Genomic DNA, 19,718 nt, shown 5'->3' with positions numbered 1-19,718 from the left:
TACACTAAAATGCAAATAGTAGGTGTATGCTGGGCGAGTTTGAGACTATGCATGATTTTGTTTTCTTTGTGTTTTGCTGTTTACATGGTTATTAGAATATAACAGTTACGGCTTATATAGTTGGAAAAAAATGTTAAAATTTAAAAGCAGAACAACAATAATACCAGCAGCGATGAAACCCTTGTATCTATTAAATGTGTGATTATTCCAAATCCTTATTTTATTTATACTGCTTTACATTTCCCAAACAATTCTAGTTTAGATTCTTGCTAAGCTCCCATAGAAGCTTGTACTTTGCCAATCCCACATGATGCTCTGATTCTTTGTCTAGGTGTCCTTTTTCTCATGTGTCTATATGCCATTTTCCATTGTGGGTACCTCATACAGGGGCTCTTTAAAAATGTTGGATGAATGACATACCTATTGGGATCTTGACTGTGGAGATAATATTCCTAAGGATAACCCCAATTCCAAAATTGCTAAGATGATTCACAGAATCTCATTCTCTATATCAGCGAATTATTGTTACACATTTCTGTATTCTATTTCTAACCAAGACTTATGTCTCCAGTTGTTTTTTAATGAAAACACTGACAAACCACAGTTAGCATTTATATTTCACAACCGATTATTGTTTCTTATCAAGAAGATTTTAATAATGATCCTCTGAAAAATGTCCCAAGGAAATTTGAGCATACAACCCATTTAGAGTGATTTCATATCTTTGGTGGTTTTCATGGACATTTTTATTACTTGCTAAAATAGTTTATAATCTAAGTTTCAAGGCTTCTCTCAGAAAGCTTTGAGCCTATTTCCTTAGCAGAGTTATAAACAAGAATTTAAAAGGCAATGAAAACTATGTGAACTATGGAACAGCCTCTCCGTGCTGCCTTTCATAACATACCTACACCAGCAGGCTTCTGCCGGCTTCTAGGAGTGTGGCTTTGATGGTTGCAAAGGCTAACATGGCCTGGTGTCCTTTATCAACAGACTCTAGATAGACAGATACCTATGGAATGTTTCAAAGTAGGTATACGGAAATTTTCACATGGTCAGATTGGGAGAGTGAGGAGTAGTGGTATTTAACAATGCATCACGCAGAGAAAGACTCAGCGAGAAATTCGGTAAACACAGGAGCCACTCAGCTTCTGATGGACAGAGATCAGACATCTGAATTGCTGTAGGAAGTCAGTTGACAGGCCTATAGGGACAACATGTGCAGTAGACAGCTGGTGGCCCCAGGGGACCCCTACCCTCCACAGTCTTCTTTAATTTGATCTATACTCCACTAGATAACCATCACTTTAAAAAGGGAGAATATAGTGAAGTATGTAAGACATCACACAGTTCTCACCTTGGGAAAATTCCCTAGGCTTTCTGGGCCTCAGTTACCAAACTAACCATATTAGTAAGTAACATTGATTGAGGATTCACTCTGTGTCAGGTACTGTTCAAAGCACTTGGCATGGAATAATTCCTTTTCTATGATACTTCCTTCACAGTTTGTTGCTAGAATTAAGGCAAAGTAGTTCAGGCAAAGTTCTTAGCACAGGCCCTGAGTTCTCAAAAAAGTTAGCAGTTTTGTTGTTATAACTAACTGAAACTTGGGGTGCCTGGGTGGCTCAGTCAGTTAAGTATCTGCCTTTGGCTCAGGTCATGATCCCAGGGTCCTGGGATGGAGCCCCACATCAAGCCCTGCATCGGGCTCCGGGTTCAGTGGGGAGTCTACTTCTTCCTCTTCCCCTACCCCTGGCTTGTGCTCTCTCTTTCACTCTCTTTCAAATAAATAAATAAAATCTTAAAAAAAAAAAAACTAACTGAAAATTATAGCAATAACAAAAATGTCTCTTACTCAAATAAAACTCCAAGAGGCTTTTTAAAACTGTTAGTTAGATTAAGTCCCAAGGCTTTGTGAATCCCAGAATTACCCACAACCTAATTCCATACCTGATGCATGTTAAGTGATTGGTATTTATAAAAATAATGCATATCCTAAAATGTATGGATATTTTTGTCAGATTTCTCAGGGAAGAAAGTATGTAGTTTTCTTCAGATTCTCAAAATATTATTTCATGGTCTGAGAAATAAAGAAGCACTATTGAAAAGAATTTGTCACCTGGCAAGCAAGGAGGTCCCAATAAGCATAACAAGGAAGTGGGGAGGAAAGAACTGAGTGGGTCTGTTTCCCCCCATAAGAGGATTTGGAAAAGCTTTGTGATGTTAGCCTCTGGGTTGGTATCTAGGACGGCTCACTACCCACCCCCATCCCCACCCCACCCCTGGAAATTCTCATTTGCCCTCTAGGGCCATTTACATAAGACTCTGTGGGATTCCTGGCTGTACCTCTAGCCTTGGATGGATGATTCAAAGTCAGATAATTTCGTTCTGGTTCTGCAGGACTCATAGAATGTTCGCCCTAGAAAGAACCTCATACACAATCTGTTTCAGGGTTTTCAAATTTGTAGCAGATGCACCACTGGTCCTCTTTCTGCACCCATGGAAGGCATCTCTAACTGGGGACAGCCCTCTTTACATCTTTAAAAGGTGCCTTATAAATCCTTCCTAGCCTAATAGTGTATGAGGCCATTATGGATTGATTGAAATTAGCATGCACAGGGAAGCCAGTTTTCTAACTGTCATGTGCTTAATATTCTATTACAGATGGGAAAATTGAAGAGGTGACATTTAATATGTCCATGGATTAGACTTCAGTCCTGTGAAGTGAGTGATAGGAAAGTTTTGAGATATTAAGTGTTGTGACTACAAACTACAATCATTTAAGTGCCAAATATCATCTCCTTTGCCTCTGGTGTTTTTCCCTCATCTTTCATAGAATAAAGAAGGAAACCCTTTTCAACAATCATTTACCTTCCCCCCACACACCAGTATAGAGGCAGCTAAGAAATTACAAACAATTATTTTAAGTATTATTCCATGTGTTGTTCTTTTATATTTTAAACAATGAGGTTTATGCAAAGGTTTGGGCCTCAGCATCCTTGCAAGGAGCAGTGTGGGAAAGTTCTGTACTGTAAGAGACCAGGAGCTGTTAAAACAAGGGTCAGCCACTTTCTGGGCCTCAGTTTCCCCTAAAGTAATAGGAGGATATATTGGACACATCATAGGAATAGAAAACTAGAGTCTTCGGGCATGGGAGAGGAAAAAAAATGCTTCACTGTTGAAGAGTAGATTATGAACATTTATTTATTTTCCTCTGTGTGTGTGTGTGTGTGTGTGTGTGAAAGAAAAACATATTTAAGGTGAGAGTGAGGGGCTGGGGGAAGACATGAAATAAAGTGCATTTCCACCTTTTGAAATCATTAGTCAATAACATAAACCTGGCTTCAAAATTATTAAACATCATTATAGTTCTTATAACTTAGAATGGAACCCTCCGTCTGCATTATGAGGGCATATAACTTAACAAGCCTTGTCATAAGATTTTCCAGTTGTTTCTATGGCAAAAACTGGGGAAAATGGAGTTTTTAGGCAGACCAGCAGAGATCAACTTCTGGCTAGACCTAGATTTTTTTCTTTTGAGGATGATAAGGGTGGCCAGGGAAGAGAGGATTGCCAAATACATAGCCATCCCTCTGCCTTCTTTATCATATACTCTGAGTAAACTGGCTTAAATCCCACCCTTCTCTTTCCTCTTGCACTGTACTTCTCTTTGCAATATGAAAGTTATGGATATCAATTAGAAAATAAGCCAGTATTATACGCGAACATATTTATTGGCTGAATAATAAAACTTAATGAAGGAGTTATTAAAATTAGAATCCCCCCCTACTTGAAGTACAAGTTTCCAATACGCAAACAGAAGCAAAACCCCCAAACCCAGAACGAATACATTGGTAACCTACATCATCGGCATTCAGGGGTGTGTTCAATCTATCTACTTTTTTGTAATGGACTGCAGCTCTGAGGACACAGGCATACAATGAGAGACACAACAAATCAGCTTAGCAACATGAGTGTGTACCCACCACAAAGCTTGGACTTCTTAAATGTGGTCACTTCAACTTACACTCAAGAGGCACCTTGGACATCTCCCTGCAAAGGACGATTTGCATATTTCTAGGCAATACTCTTAGAAAAAAAAAAAAAAAACCCGAAAAACAAACAAAAAACCCCCAAAACTAAAAACAAAACCTTGGAGACCATGGTTAATAAATAAGAGAGAAAAGGAGAAGAAGAAACTGGCGACTTCCATCTGCTGGCAGGCAGGCTGAGCAGCACCTGGGACCTCATCTGAAAAACAGACAACTGACAACTTTCAGAGCCCAAGAGCCAAGGCTGAGGGCGAAAGGGAACTCTGCACTATCCTCTCTGAGTATTTTCCCATAATCTCCAGGGTGGGGAAATGTAATCGCTCCCTACTGCATAAACTGTGTCCTTCTAGACATGGCTGAAACAGGTGTCTCTGCAGAGTTATAAAGTCCTCTAGGGAAGGCAGGAGGCATGGCCATAAGTTGTTCTTTCCAAGTAACAAATCAATAGCAATTCCATAAATAATGTATAGAAACGAAACAACTCGACTCTCACTCATTTCCTTTAAAGTTCACTTCAGATCATTCTCCAAGTGCAACTCCAAATATATAAAAAATAAGAAGTATAAGGGAAATGTTAGCCCTGTCTTCTGCCCCCACCCTCCACAACCGGGCTGACTTGATGCCCTCTCCCTGCCAGTGTGCCCTTTCACCTACACTTTAAGATAATCATTTTTCAGCCGACCTAGCCGGGTCCCATGGCTCCTGATGGTCAGGGCCAGCAGCTCGTATTTGTCCCTGAGCCCCACGGAGATGTCAAGCGTTTCCTTCAGCAGGGACCTGGTGTGGACCAGCATCCCCAAGAAGTCCTCGTTGAGCCTGCTCTCTTGCCTGCTGTCCTGTTCCTGGCCCTGCTTAAACTTGCTTTCCAGCTCAGTGAGAGACTTGTCCGAGTTGGAGTAGGCATCCCCGATCTGGTGGGACTCCCGCCGCAGGTACTTGCCATAGCTCTCTTCCCCGTCCAGGTCGTAGGAGATGCTCTTACTGATGCCCTCCAGGACACGCCCAGCATCCTCCACCTGGCGGCCCAGCACGGTGAACTCTTCCCGGAGGGTGAGGCTCAGCAGACTGCTGGCCTGGCTCCCCTCCCCCTGGGAGCAGCGCCGGTGGTCACTCACCCTGAACAGCAACTGGCACTTCTCAGGGTCATCATTCTCTTCATAGTCCCCGTCGGGCACGAAGTAGTGGTGCAGAGTCCCATTGGACATCTCCGGGTAGAGAGGGCCATCGAAGTAGCCCTGACACAGGCGGCAGAAGAAACCTATCCAGAGCAACTTCAGGAACACCATCCTGGAGAGTCAGGATGACCGGGGACCCCTGGAGAAGACAGTTCGCCCGGGCACGAAGAAGGGGGTCCCCCGGGGAGTCAGTGCCTCCCCAAGACGGCGACAGCCTCAGTCCCCGCCGGCTTGCTGCACCCTGGCCCCCCCTCCCCGGCAGGCTTCATGTGGCTGTGTCACCGGCGCCTGGGTAGCACGGCCACACAGCGCAGGATGCACGCAGGCTCTGGCTCCTGCGCTCCGGGCTGGAACTCAGCCGGCTCCTTCCCGGCGGCGGCGGCGGCGGCGGGATCACCGGCAGGAGAGGGAACCCCTCCTCCAGGGCTCGGTTGCCCCACTCTCTCTCGGAGTTCCCCCTTGCTCCTGAGAGATGGAGCCTGTAGCTGGAGAGAGAGGCTCTTGCCCTCTGATACGATTTCAACTTCTGGACTGGGTGGGAATGTGGAGCTTTTCCTTTGGCTAATGATATCCTGAGGATCTCTCTGCTCTCAAATTACAGCTGGTTTCGTCACTTGGAAGCCAGGGAACAAGTTTGGAAAGAAACCTCTCATCAGGTCTCTGCTATTAAAGGTACAGGATCTTTTTTTTTTTTTTTTTTTAAGACTGGAAGAGGGACCTTGCAAAATAGAATTTAGCTTGAAGGAGAAAATAAGAACAGGGTAAACAGAATGCTTACAACAGAAAGACTGATCTGCTGTTAACATACTGGAGGGAAGAGTGATTACTCTGGAGAAATACTACTTCACATTTGAAGTAAGTACCAGTTCGATTGGATTTGTTAAGTATGTCTATATTTATCATTAAAAAGTTTGTGACTTCGGAGGCAAATTTGTAGTGTAAGACATGGCAGTTTTGTTTGGAAATGGTTAGTTAATTAAAAATGTTAATAACAATACGTTGAAAGCAATAGCAATATAGAAAACTGATTAATGCATGGTTGCTGGTATGTACAGGAACAAAAGCTGAAAATGGAATTTTGCCAGTTTAATAAGTAAGTGGACAACTGAGATAATTGTTTAATCCTATGAAAAACCATCCGTGCTGAGCTTCGGCAATGCATCTTTAGCCTGACACCTTTGCAGCTATTGTCTCTTTTGAGATACTTAAAAGTTTTTGAAGAATGTAGGGCTGGGACTATTATCTGGAGAAACCAAGGGACACCATGAGAAACAAATTGTTTGTAGTCACAAAGTTAGACTGTGGTGGAGCCAGCACAGGGTCTTTTCATTTAATTTAGAAAAACAAAGTTTTTTGTTTTTTTGTTTTTACCAGGCCTTTTTAGTTTCTGATCTATGAGTTAATTAACAAATTGCCATCCATCGGCCAACTCATTTGTCCCAGAAATGTTTACTGAGCATTTACTATATGCTAGAGTCTATTTTAGATACCGCTACGAGAGCTGTGGAAAAAATGGAGACTAATACTTGCCCTCTTGGAGCTTACATTCTAGGAAATTGTGAGAAAATTAAACTAACATAAATAAAGAAGATACATTGCATGTTGACAGTGAGAGGGTTGGAGAAAAGACAGGGAAAGGATGGGAAAGTGGAGGCAGAATTCCTGTTTTTGTCGTTATTTCCTTCGGCCTTGAAATGTAGCTGAAATACTCATGTGATCTGCCTGTGTTAGTACTTATCTTCCTCTCCAAGTCATAAGGGACTGGTGTCATTCAGAGCTACAGTGCCATAGAGTTCTGGGATTGTCATACTTGTTACCGTCACTTTCTGACATAAACAACCCAGACTTGTGGATAGATGAGAAGTCTGGTTAAGTACCTGGATATTTCGTCACTGTGGTGCCACATGCATAGATTTTACAAGACATGTTGACTGCACATTTAATTCTTATCCAGATATTTGACATCATGAAAACACGGACAAAAGGAGTCTTCTTAGCGATTATGCTAACCAAAAAGATGATGACTTATTTTCACTGCATTCCAGCAGAGAACTACCACCTTCTCCATGGAGAGACTGGACTGTTGGACTCAAGAGTCATATTACTTCATTCTTTTTTTCCTGGGACATTCACAAATGACAACAGATGGATTCAAATTGGCTGCTTGGCCAAAGAAGGGAAGAGGAATTTACTTGGATTCACTCCACTTCTTGTACAATCCCTCCCTGACTTACGAACCAATTCAATTAAGCAAACCTAAATTAAGCACTTATTACTACTTGCCCCCTACTTTATGCAGGGCACAGTGTTAAGTGAGCTGTAGATACAAAGATGTGCAGTAAGAAGTTTCAGCCTACAAAGAGTTTGCTCTCTGGTGAAGAGTCAGGCCTATATACACAAACAACCATGATACGAATGGCTAAGAGTATTTACTTTTTCCTACAATTACCTCATCTAAAGATATAAACTCCATGTCATGTATCAGGAAGGCATCGCTTTGGCACAAGTAACTGAAAGTCTAATTCAAAAAGGAATTCACTGACTTACAGAAAGTCTATAATTAGATTTTCAGTCTGCGCCTGGTCCAGAATCTAGTTTCTTTCTCACCATTTTTTGGTTCTACTTCCTCAGCTTAAATTCATCCTTGGGTAGTCTTTTTCATTTGTGGTTCCAGGACAGCTACAAGTGTCTTTTGCAGCTGCAAACGTCCTTGTTCCTATGTAGTAGGAATGAAAGGTTATGAATGGCAGGTCCTTCAAATCAGCCTCAGTGGCCATGTTGGTTTGATTTGGACCATTAATTCATCCTTGAACCAGGTTGACTGTAGTCAGAGGTTTGGGATTGGCCACTGCGCTTGGGACAACAAATGAAAAAGGACCCTGTTCTGCAGCTGAAGGCAAGGTACCATGCAAACTACATGGATGAAAAATTTAAGGTCTTATTTAGGAAGGGGACAGTATGAGAATGGATTCCAGGGAAGTAACTACAAATACTCTCCCTACCCCATGCTTTTGTCTTTATTAAGCATTTCTGAAAGACACCAGCACTCTTGTAGTTGTGCACAGTCAACTATTTAACAGCTGGCTCTATGGGAGAAAAAAGCTCTTTGTAGCATTTGCTGATTTCCATGGTGTGAATACACTCACCATGCCTGGATCACTGAATACAGACAGAGTTAGGAAGATGCGTGCAATGACACACCATTATATAGCATTTCCATTATACAGATACATTAGATACAGATAACCCCAAGAGCAAAGAAAATAGTAATTTCAAAGTGATGAGTTTTACATATGCATTCCCTTTATTTTAATATAATTTATTTAACTGCAAGTATAAATAACATAATTTTCAATAATGACTGTTTAACAACTGACTTGCAAAATTCCTAAAAACCTAACAATTAGTTCTCACGAGCCAGTGCTAGTTACCTCCAGCACACCATGGCCTTTTGCACTAAACACTTCATCTTGTTCATTTTTAAAAAGTTGTTTATTTATAAGGTCTTCATATGTGCACAATCCCGTCTTGGGCTGATCTACTAGAGTCAGAGTTAAGGTGGGCTTCTAATGATTGGCCTGAAGTAAATGGAGCCAGAGGAAATGTCCAAACCCAGATATACAGGACGGAGAACTTGGAGAAGTAAAATCGAGAAGTACGATCCGCTGATAGGGACAATAGTTGAGTTTTCAGTCCTAGGGCTGAAAACTAGAGATGAAGTCAAAGGGCAGGAACTGGATAAAATTAAGAATAAAGGAGGACCCCAGCAGCAGTGGCCGGAGTCATGTAAGTAGATAAGCACCCTCACCCAGTACCAGCTGCTTATTTGCAATCCTTGCCATGCAATGCAAGCAGGGTTGGCTAGCTTACAGCTCGTGTATCCTTTCTTCTTTTCGGCGCACTTTAAATCTTGTTCCTTTGGTCCAGTTACCACTTCAGAGAGGGAAGCAGGAAATCAGGCTGGCACCATGAGCCTAAAGACCTATAAGATTTCTTAAGCTCCATGATTTCCCCCTGCCAAAGACTTTTGTGATCCCCTGACTGTTTCTGATTATGATAATAGTGGAATTTTTATAGACAAAGAGGCTTGTAAGAGATGAGGTCCCACTACGCAGTCTAGAAATTCAAAGTTTGTCTCTGGGAAGTGGAAGCTCTCACTCTCAACACCTCCCCTCCCCCAAACGGGGGGGAGGCTGAATTCAGACTGAATCCCTAAACCATGTCAGAGAAGAAAAAAACAAGGAAGTTAGCTTGGACCAGAGTAGGGGTTCTGAGGTGGGAGAAGAGAGAAAAGGAAGACAAAGGGGAGAAGATAAGAAAGCCCCAGTATTTAGCACTTTGGGTATTATTTTATCAATTAACAGGAAATCACTAGCATTTGTTTAGCAACCATTGTTTACAGAGGGTGGGAAGGAGAAAGGAAAAGAAATGGATGAGTAAGGAAGAAAGGTAGCAAGTAAAGAAGGAAGAAAAGACAGAAGGAGAAAAAGAAGAGAGAGTGGAATAAATTTTGATGATCTAATTTATTTGTCACATTAATTCAGTGAAGTGGTTATTATTATTTGCTATAATAACATTGGTTAGGGGCAATTCTTAACAAGAACAATCACAAAGTTCCCATGAAATATAGGCAATACAACACACCCATGGAAACCTAATGAGAATGCTTACAAGGAAATAAGTATAATGTGGGAAGAGTTTGATCAGTTCTCCCAGTCTGTCTCCGTTAGTGAGAAAAGGCTGTGATATGCTGCAGTAACAAATATCACCAACATGTTAACACCAAATTCAAGTCCACTGCAAGTCAGGGTGACTCAGTAACTCTCTTCTATGACTTAGCTATAATGGTATTTCCTCTAAAAGCCCTTCCTTGATTTCCCAATTTTAATTAGTTCTCCCTATCAGTTCCTTTTATACCACTCTGTTTCTTCCCTCATGGCACTTTCTATTGTTTATGATTGTACTTTAATTTAGGTATTTATTTGTTCTAAGTTTGTCTCTCCAGCTTGGTTTACACTACAGAAAGACAGGAGCTGTGTTCCCTTCTATATCCTGAGTGCCTAATACAGTCATAAGAAGTGCTTAATGAATACATGTTAGCACCCTAGGTGAAGTTAGTCACTTCCTAGTTAGTGTTTCGGCAAGATGTTCTTTGCAACTAGTGTTTTCTTTCTTTTCTTCTTTTCTTTTCTTTTTCTCCTTTCTTTTTGTCTTTTCTTTAAATTTAAATTTAATTAATTAACATACAGTATATGTTATAGTTTCAGAGGCAAAGTTTATATAGAGAGTTTATAACATGTAGTGTATATTAGTAGTTTCAGAGGTAGAGTTTAGTCATTCATCAGTTGCACTGGAGTTAGTGTTTCAATGGTACTTTTTCTTTGTTCTTCTGTTATGTGTGTTGCATTGCATTGGATTATCTATGAACTGGTCTGTCTTCCCCACTTGACTGTGAATTCCTCAAGGGTAAGAGTGTATTTTTTTTTTTAAGATTTTATTTATTTATTTGAGAGAGAGAGAATGAGAGAGAGAAAGCACATGAGAGGAGGGAGGGTCAGAGGGAGAAGCAGGTTCCCCGCCGAGCAGGGAGCCCGATGTGGGACTCGATCCCAGGACTCCAGGATCATGACCCGAGCCGAAGGCAGTGGCTCAACCAACTGAGCCACCCAGGTGCCCAAGAGTGTATTTTATTTACCTTTAAATTTACCTTTATATTCTCTGTGATTAGCACAGAGCCAAGCATATAGCAAGAGCCAAATATTTGTTGTTGTGATAGTTAAGCTGTAGAATTTAAGGAATTCTATAATTTAATGATGGTCAGATAATCTATCTATTTGAATACATATTTTATCTGGCCAACAGTCAGCCAGTGATGTGTCACACTTAATCTGGCAGTAGAGAAGGGAAAAAGTTCTGCGAGTTCCAATATTCAGAACATTCAGAAGGGAGTATCGCTCAGAAGGGCGACTTTTGACCTGTCCTGAGTAAACTGTGCAGCAGTCTGTATATATGGTCCTAGAGTGTTCTGGTTTGTAAACTACAGAAGCATCAGACCACCCTGCAGCGTACTTTATTAGCCTGGTGAAGATTTTCACTTCACTGCTATTGGAAGTGCATGTCCTGGGTTATAATCCAGCTAGGTCAGAGAAGAATCAAACCTTGTTTGTTTCCCCTCTCTGAGCAGTGTTTTATTTTCCCTCATCATTTTAATTATAAAGACCAATAGAATTGGGGGAAATGAGAAAAGGCAGAGAGATAGAGTAAGAGAGAGGATATACCAGTTTCACTCTGATACTGCAAGCACTTTGTTCAGCAACCACATGGGAAAACAAGGAGGAGCAGAAGGAGCTGTATCATCTGTTGAGGTTGCGGGGGACTCGGGGTGCAAAGAGTCTCCAGATGGAAGTATACAAGAGGATCAGATGAGAGGGACCTGCAAAGACTGTGATGATTTGACAGAGTGAAAGCTCACATCTGAGCTTGGGAACAGGACAAGTGTCATGAAATTTTTAGGCCAAGAGCCACTGACTGAGGTTACTGAGGAACAATGGGGCTGAGTCAGTCCCCTTGTTCAAGGAACTCTGCTAGTTCTGGTCTTAATGAAATTTATAAAGGAGTCCACAAAATGGCCAAACAGATGCCCCTCAGAAATCAGTTAGGGTGGGGAGTGAAGGGATGTGGCCAGATTAGTAATAGCATTTCACTTTCTTTGTCAGAAAACAGGAATATCTTCCATGCTTGTGTTTCTTGGTCCTTGGCTGCCTTTTTTCAAGATCGTGGAGATTAAAAATTGTCTTGCAGTGAAAAAGTCCTTGGTTATGTTTTGAATCCAAATCCAAATCCAGTTTTTAATTCTAAAGAAATGCAGTTGGAAGAGGATGATAGGGGCTATTTTGAAGATGAGCCAAAATGGGCTTGTCAGTATTGCCTTTGGGAGGAAAAGTCTGAATACTTCAGAAAGCCTATTCGCAGATCCTGGTTCCAGGCTGGACTCAATTTCCTCCACTTCTTATTTTGCAGCTTTGTTTATGCTGCCTAATGAACACTAACACTTAACTTTTCACTCCTGTTACCTACTCCTCATTTGGCCCTTATTACTGATGGCCCTAAATGTCGAACAGATGGAGGCAGAAGAATAGGCTCATAGAGACATTTGAGATATAACAATTTACTTAAATATGCTCTTTAGGTATTGAATCTGTTTAGGGCATGCTCTTGTTTAAAACTGGGATGCTCTTCATTCTGACCTAGTTCAGAGTAGGTGTTCAGCAAATATTTGTTGTTGGAAGTTATTAAGCCAATGATTGTAAGTGGGGTTATCAATTTAATACTGACCATATGTTTTGAACCACGGACACGAGAGGGCTCAATGGGGACAGACTTGAGACAGTTTATTAGCAACAGACTACGGATCACGTAACTAAAGATTCTTTGGACTGGGGAAATGTACTCATTTGCCGATGACCTTTATGAACAAAATTTTTGATCATAATAAACAATTTGTCAGCAGTGAGTCCGGGTTGCAGCCTGCCTTGTCTTTAGCTTGTTATTGCAACTCTGCAAAGAACAAACAGCAAATAAAACAATGTAAAGATCTATAAAAAGAAAGTATGGTAGATTTGGTTACATACAAAACATATGTGAAAGTTGTTGTAGTCACAGTTGTGAATTGGGATATTTGCAACACATTTTGATAAGAAATGTTTAATATTCTTAGTGTATACTGAGTTCTACGAACCCAAGAAGAAAAACACTAGAACCTCAGAAGATAAATGAGCAAGTGAGACAAGTAGGCAGTTTTCAGTAGCGAAAACTACATTCCTATTTAACATATAAAATATGTAACCTTGTAAGTAATGAAAAACCAGAAATGAAAATAACAATGAGATAGGATTTGTCCTAATATTAGTATAAAATAGTTATACTTCTTAATGCTCTAATGACATAGAAAGACAAGTGTTCTCATATATTAAAGATGGAGATATTAATGGGTTTGACCTTTCTGCAAAGCAGTATGGTTATTTGTATTGAGAGATTTAAAATTTTTCATACACTTGGACCCGGTAATTTTGCTTCTAGAATATATGCCAGAAACATAAATACATATAGAAATATATAGAAAGATTTATAAACAAAGACATCCACTGCTGTACTGTTTTTAAGAATAGAAAGGTAGAAACAAGCAAAATCTCCCAAGAAGAAAAAAAAAAAAAAACTAAACTAAATACATAGTGTATCCTTATACTGGAAAGATTTTACATCTTATGAAAATTAAATTTTTTGTTAAGATTTATTTATTTAAGAGAAAGAGAGAGCGGTGGGGGCGGGTAGGGGCAGAGGGAGAGGGAAAGAGAAACTTAAGCAGACTCTGTGCCGAGTGTGGAGCCTTAACGTGGGGCTTGATCTCATGACCGTGAGATCATGATATAAGCCAAAACCAAGAGTAGGACGCTTAAGTGACTGCGCCACCCAGGTGCCCCTGAAAATTAAATTTCAGATATTTTTAATAAAAATGAGAAAGTATTGTGATACAATACCATATAAAAAATGATTACTAAGGAAAGCAATAAAAACAATACAAAGCCAAGATGGTAATATGACAAAAGGTAGCATGCTTACCTCTATGGAGGTAATAGCTATGTTATTCTTTAATTTGGTCTGCCTTTCTCATATTTTCCATAATAGGGTATAGTATGAAATTTAGGAATAAAAAGAGAAGCAAAGAAAGGAAAATAGTACCGAGAGGTAGAAAATCTTGGGCTACATTCTGAAAGCATCCGCTTCACAGAGCTCCTGACTTTACATTCTTTAGGCAGAAAGCTTCTCTGACATCCTGATTCTGGGTCTGCAGACAGCAGACATTCATTTGCATTAGTCTCCTAAACCACATGGCGCTGGAGCCAGATACCCAAACCCTTTGGATTTGGTAACCTCTGGTAGATTCATTCTACTGTCAAAATAAAAGCACGTTCTCGGACTGTGGACTCTGAGGTTAAATTTCTAGATCTTTTGGATCAGAATTTTCATTGCTCGTATTAAGGGTTGGGCTGGAGGGCAAGGTGAGGGGGGATGAAATCCCTATGTTGTAGAGGGTTATTTTGTGATAAAGCTTCTCTACACTTGGGTAGGATTTCTAACCAGAAATCCTAAAATCCAGGAATTACGGTCAGGCCAAATAATTCAAGACAACTGGATTTTAATTTTTTTCCTTTCTTGGGTCCAGGTCCCTTGTAGATTTATTAAGACTGCTGCTTCCCAGATTTTGCCTCATACCACCACCTAAATGGAAGGAATTTCTATTAGGTAGCTTCAGAGACTAAATTATATCCCGTAATGTACATGAGAAAATGAAAAAAATCTACATTGTTAGATACTTACCATATTTTTTCTCTTTCATTTCTTTTAATGTAAATGATGTTTTCCTTCAGGGATAGTTGAACCAAGTTTGAAAGATGTGTGGTTGTCTACATGCAAATGTTATAAGGAAAATGGGAGAAAAAGTGTAATTTTCCATTTTCAATGATGAAAAATAAAGAGGGCAGTTTTAATAAAATATAACAACAAAATTTGTCTTGGTCTTAACACAATTCAATGAAAATATCCTTTGAAGCATTTTTTTTTAAGCTGTATAAAAATAAAAATGATGTTTGGATTTTAAGAAAGTTTAAAAATAGAGCATGTGCTACTGGGGAGGTCTGTCAAGTAACCAAGTAACTGATGATGTTTAGAAAGACTCTTAACTGTATTTAAAAAAATAGAGAATCCTTTTTTTCCCCCCCAAAGTAGGCCAGTGCTTGGTACAAGCTGACAGCAAGCTATAATTTATGAATAGTGGAAAGACTTGTGACTTAGAATAACACTGTTGTGACAGCACAGTAATATAATAGGATTGAAGGTATTTAATAGAGAGAGAACACAAAATAAAAATGCTCTGTCTTAGAGATTTTAATTAGTATTAGGTATACTTTGCCACTTCGCTGTGGGGTGTGTCACTGGGTCCATGCATGTTTGGATAAGATGAGTATGGGGCTTTCTGCCTAGGATAAGCTATCTTCCTTTTTTCTCCTCCCAAATGGTTTATTGATAATGGCTTTATCTCAAAAGTAGAAGCCAAATGGAAAAGGACAAAATGATCCCCAGAGAAGAAAAATATTTCTGTCAAGAAGAATATAAACAAGTTTAAAAATAACTAAAAAGTGATTTGTCATTAAAACGTTACTTTCTACTTGTAGAATGATTTTTACAATCTCCAATTAGAGAAAAATATTTCTTATTTTTAACCTCCTGGACCCTCCTTGGCTCAGGTATGGCTACATTCCAAAGCTGCTTAAAGAGAAGAAAGGGATTAGCTTTGGAATGGTGAATTGTCTGTAGTTTGCACTCATGGATACTGAACTCCAACAGCTGACAGGAAAGAGAAAAAGTAAGCATTCACATATTAGGTTTATATGAAATCAAACATCAGGCTACTTGGATACATCTAGATTTTAGATACTTGGCAATGTGTAAGCAAAATGTTTTTGTGGTTTGCTCTTACTCTAGACATTTTAATACATTAGGATCTTAGCTTTAGAATCCTAAACAAGGAGATGTTTATAGATATTTTAATTTGAGGAAGAAAGACTATTGATTGAAAACTGCCATCCCAGATCACCCCAAACAGAATATCATCAGAATATATGAACTCAAATATTACCAGTAAACTTAAGACACTAGAAAAAATATTACACTATTTTGTGCTTCTTGCTAAGATGAGATGACAGAAGATGAATATACCCTCCAACCTGAAATGACTAAAGCACCTGACATAGTACATTAAATAAGAATTTCCAAGGGGCACCTGGGTGGCTCAGTCTGTTAAGTGTCTGACTTCAGCTCAGGTCATGATCTCAGGGTTCTGATATTGAGGCCTGCATTGTCAGGTTCTATGCTCAGCAGGGAGTCTACTTCTCCCTCTCTCTCTCCCTCTGCCCCTCCCTCTGCTCGTGTGCTCTCTCTCAAATAAATAAATAAATAAAATCTTTAAAAAAAAGTTTTCAAGACATTGGGCATCAGACAAGGAAGACAATGACCCCAGAAAGTTGGAAAACCAGAGATGGTATAAGGAAGGGTACACCAGGTGGAGAAATGGGGCTGGAGGTCCAGGGAGGCTAGTTTGGCTAGAGTTCACAAAGCAGGGTAGTGGAGAGGACCTCCAGAAATCTGTAGAGGGTCTTCCTCAAGTCTTCAGCTGAGTAGTGATCAGCGCATGCATGAAAGGAAACTACCAGAAGTGGAGAAAAAAACCACTGGAAGGATTAGAGGGAACAATCTCTAGAGCTCACACAGGGCTGAAAAGAGGTCCAATTCCAACCAGGCAGAGTAGAAAACTTCATTATTTACTGAATGTTGGGTAGATTACATGAAAGAATTTTGCCTCAATAGTGGGGAAGTATTAGCCATATTCTAAATGCTGCCCTGAGCCATACTAAAAAAGCTTATAAACAAAACCTATAAAGATCAAATTATTTCCAGGTAATGTACCCATATCCCAGAACAAAACTGAAGAATATTTATAAGAATACAAAAATAGCTAACACACAAGTTAAAATTAATAATGTCTAGTATTTAATTAAATATTACCAGACATTCCTCATCTAGGTAAACAGAACCCATGATGAGGAGAAAAATCAATCAATCGCAACTGAACTAGAATTGACACAGATAATTGAATTATTAGACAAAGACATTCAAGTTATTATAATTGCTTTTCATTTATTCAAGATGCAAGAGGAAATATTGATGATATTAAGTAGAGACATAGAAAGTATAAAAAAGAAACAAACTAAACTATAGAGTTAAAAGAATGCCCGAGATGTAAAATAAACCCTATTGGATTAAAGGTAGAGATAACTCATGGCAGAAAAAGAGATTAGCGAACTTGAAGACTTAAAAAATATCCAAAATGAATCACAGAAACATAAAAGACTAAAAAAGCATGAAGACAGTTATCAGTGAGCTGTGGAATGACCTCAAGCAGCCTTATGTGTATGTAATTGCAGTTCCTGAAGGAGAAAAAGAAGGATAAACAGAAAAAGTATTTGGAGATACAATAGTCAATACTTTTCCAAATTTGATTAAAATTGTAAAGCCACACATCCAAAAAGCTTAAAAAAAAAACAATAAAATAAACATGAATCAAGCTACTTAAAACTAGTAATAAAGAGAAAACCTAAAAGTCAGCTGAAGAAAAAGGACAAATTGTGAACAGAGGAACAAAGATGGCAGCAGATTTCTCTCGTGGTAAACAATGTAAGCCAGCAGACAGTAGAGAATCTTTAAGTTACTGAAAGAATAAAAACAAACAAACAAACAACAACCCCCAAAAACTATCAACCAAGAATTCTGTATCCAGGACAAGTATCTTTCAAAAAATGAAGCCAGAGAAGATGTGGCCTCAAAGGAGGATCACTCTTGCCATGATGGTATAAATCACTGGACCCACCAGACATACCACATGGTAAATCCAGCAGTAGGATGTTGGTAGAGTGAGAGGCCAGCCATGGCAAGGACACTAGAAGGTCAGCATAAAACTGGCCATTTACCTAGCCATCTTTCCTCCCCTTTTATATGCTCTGGTAGCATGGGAGATTGTGAGGGTCTTGTTGTCCTTCAGTACCTCCAGATTCAGTGGGTCCCCTACCACAGCTACTATAGTTGTCCTGGCAAGTGTGAGATATTTCTTTCAAGTGCTTTTCATTTTTCTGGGCTGCATCCAAGAAAAAAGGCTCACGAGTCTTCTACTTTGGGATTTGAGTTTATATTAGGGGTTCTATTGTTTTCCCTTACTCCTACCCCAGGGCTCTATTCTTGGAGTCAGAAATATGCCGGCTTACCAAATTCTGTCTAACTCTTTTACTTTCTCTGAAAATCTTCTTCCTATTTCCTCCAGCCCATAGAAGTTGTGTGTATTCTCTCTGTAGTAGGAAACTGTTTCGCTTCCTGCAAATCTATTATTTATGCCAGAATCTGAACTATTGGGAACTTAAAACCTTCAATTTGAGTTATTTTATTTTTATTTGCATTTCTTTCACTGCATCCTTTCACAAATAGACTGTAGGAGACCAAAAAAATACCATATGTACTCAGGTTATCACTCTGTTAGAACTGAAAATATTTTCTCCTGGCACATTGCTTATGTTGAGCTTTCTTTATTCTGCTCTTTCATAGCCAGCTGAGAGTCAGAAGAGTACTGTGTGTGCATGCATGTGTGTGCACACCTACAATGAGTTATTAAGGGGAAAAAGGCTAACACTCAAGACAAATTTAGCTGATGGGCAGCATTTCTCGAGGGCTAGCCCTGGTTATGATATCGAGAACGCTCCCTAATGCCTTCTATGGTCTATAGACTATTATTCAGATTGGGAGCTTACAGCCCTGGCAGGAAGTTCACTGGGGAAAAATCTATTGAATCATTTCTTGGATTAAACAGGCAAATCAGTCATGTGTCTGAGCCTAGAAGTGTTACCAGAAGTTCCCCAGGAGAAAAGTCACAGGAGATTACCAAACATTACTTGAGATGGAAGAAATAGGTAAATGGCTGAATTTTTAATTTTTGTCTAATGCTTGGTCATTGTTGTACATATTGTAAAATGGACCCTGATAGTCATGGAGCAACTTTAAAGATTTTATTTATTTATTTATTTGACAGAGACAGACACAGCGAGAGAGGGAACACAAGCAGGGAGAGTGGGAGAGGGAGAAGCAGGCTCCCCGCAGAGCAGAGAGCCCGATGTGGGGCTCGATCCCAGGACCCTGGGATCATGACCTGAGCCGAAGGCAGATGCTTAACAACTGAGCTACCCAGGCGCCCCTGGAGCAACTTTAAAAGTGTAAAGTGGCACTGTCTTCTATCGATAAATATTTTTGAGAGAAATCTTGCTAATGTTGCAGAGATAATGGCTATAACAATAGCTAACCCTTGTCATATTTCATCCAGTCTAAGATGTTATCAGCTTTAAGATGTACTATCATTTTGTGTACCAAAAGGAAAAAAAAAAGTCAATAAAACTCTAGCAGAATGCTCTTAGAGTATTTTTAATTTTTTTTAAGGGTATTTTTTTTAAAGATTTTATTTATTTATTTGACAGAGAGAGAGAGAGAGCACAGCAGGGGGAACTGCAGTCAGAGGGAGAAGCAGGCTCCCTGCTGAGCAAGGAGCTTGATGCGGGATTGGATCCCATGACCCTGGGATCATGACCTATCAGAAGGCAGACGCTTAACTGACTGAGCCACCCAGCCACCCCTCTTGAATATTTTTTAAAATAATTTATTGATAAAGCCCTTTTAGACTTATTTAAACATAAACTTTTATCATTTATCCATTTTGGGAGTATATTTAAAGGAAAGTACAAGAGAAATTAACTCCTTTCTTCCTTCCCTCCTTCCTTCATCCCTCCCTCCTTCTCCCCTCCCTCCCTCTTTTCCTTCCTTCCTTCCTTCCTTCCTTCCTTCC

At 39.7% G+C, this 19,718-nt stretch overlaps 1 protein-coding gene and 1 long non-coding RNA gene across 2 annotated transcripts in view; one reads left to right on the top strand and one right to left on the bottom strand.

Annotated features, from left to right (window-relative positions):
* Window positions 1-3,712: 3,712 nt before the first annotated feature.
* FIBIN (fin bud initiation factor homolog) lies at window positions 3,713-5,778 on the bottom strand. Its single transcript, XM_035012469.1, has one exon. The coding sequence runs from the start codon at window positions 5,333-5,335 to the stop codon at window positions 4,700-4,702; it is 636 nt and encodes a 211-aa protein (XP_034868360.1). The 5' UTR covers window positions 5,336-5,778; the 3' UTR covers window positions 3,713-4,699.
* A 144-nt stretch (window positions 5,779-5,922) lies between these two features.
* LOC118015708 overlaps window positions 5,923-19,718 on the top strand; it is a 15,975-nt gene continuing 2,179 nt past the window's right edge. Inside the window, exons 1-2 of the long non-coding RNA XR_004680685.1 lie at window positions 5,923-6,079; window positions 7,179-9,010. This is a non-coding gene — a long non-coding RNA (uncharacterized LOC118015708). The remainder of the gene's footprint in view (window positions 6,080-7,178; window positions 9,011-19,718) is intronic.

The sequence above is a fragment of the Mirounga leonina genome, unplaced genomic scaffold, assembly GCF_011800145.1.
Source record: "Mirounga leonina isolate KUSES-001 unplaced genomic scaffold, KU_Mleo_1.0 Mir_166, whole genome shotgun sequence".
Lineage (NCBI taxonomy): Eukaryota > Metazoa > Chordata > Mammalia > Carnivora > Phocidae > Mirounga > Mirounga leonina.
The sequence above is the reverse complement of the archived record's forward strand: the minus strand, read 5'-3'. Positions and strand labels throughout refer to the sequence as shown.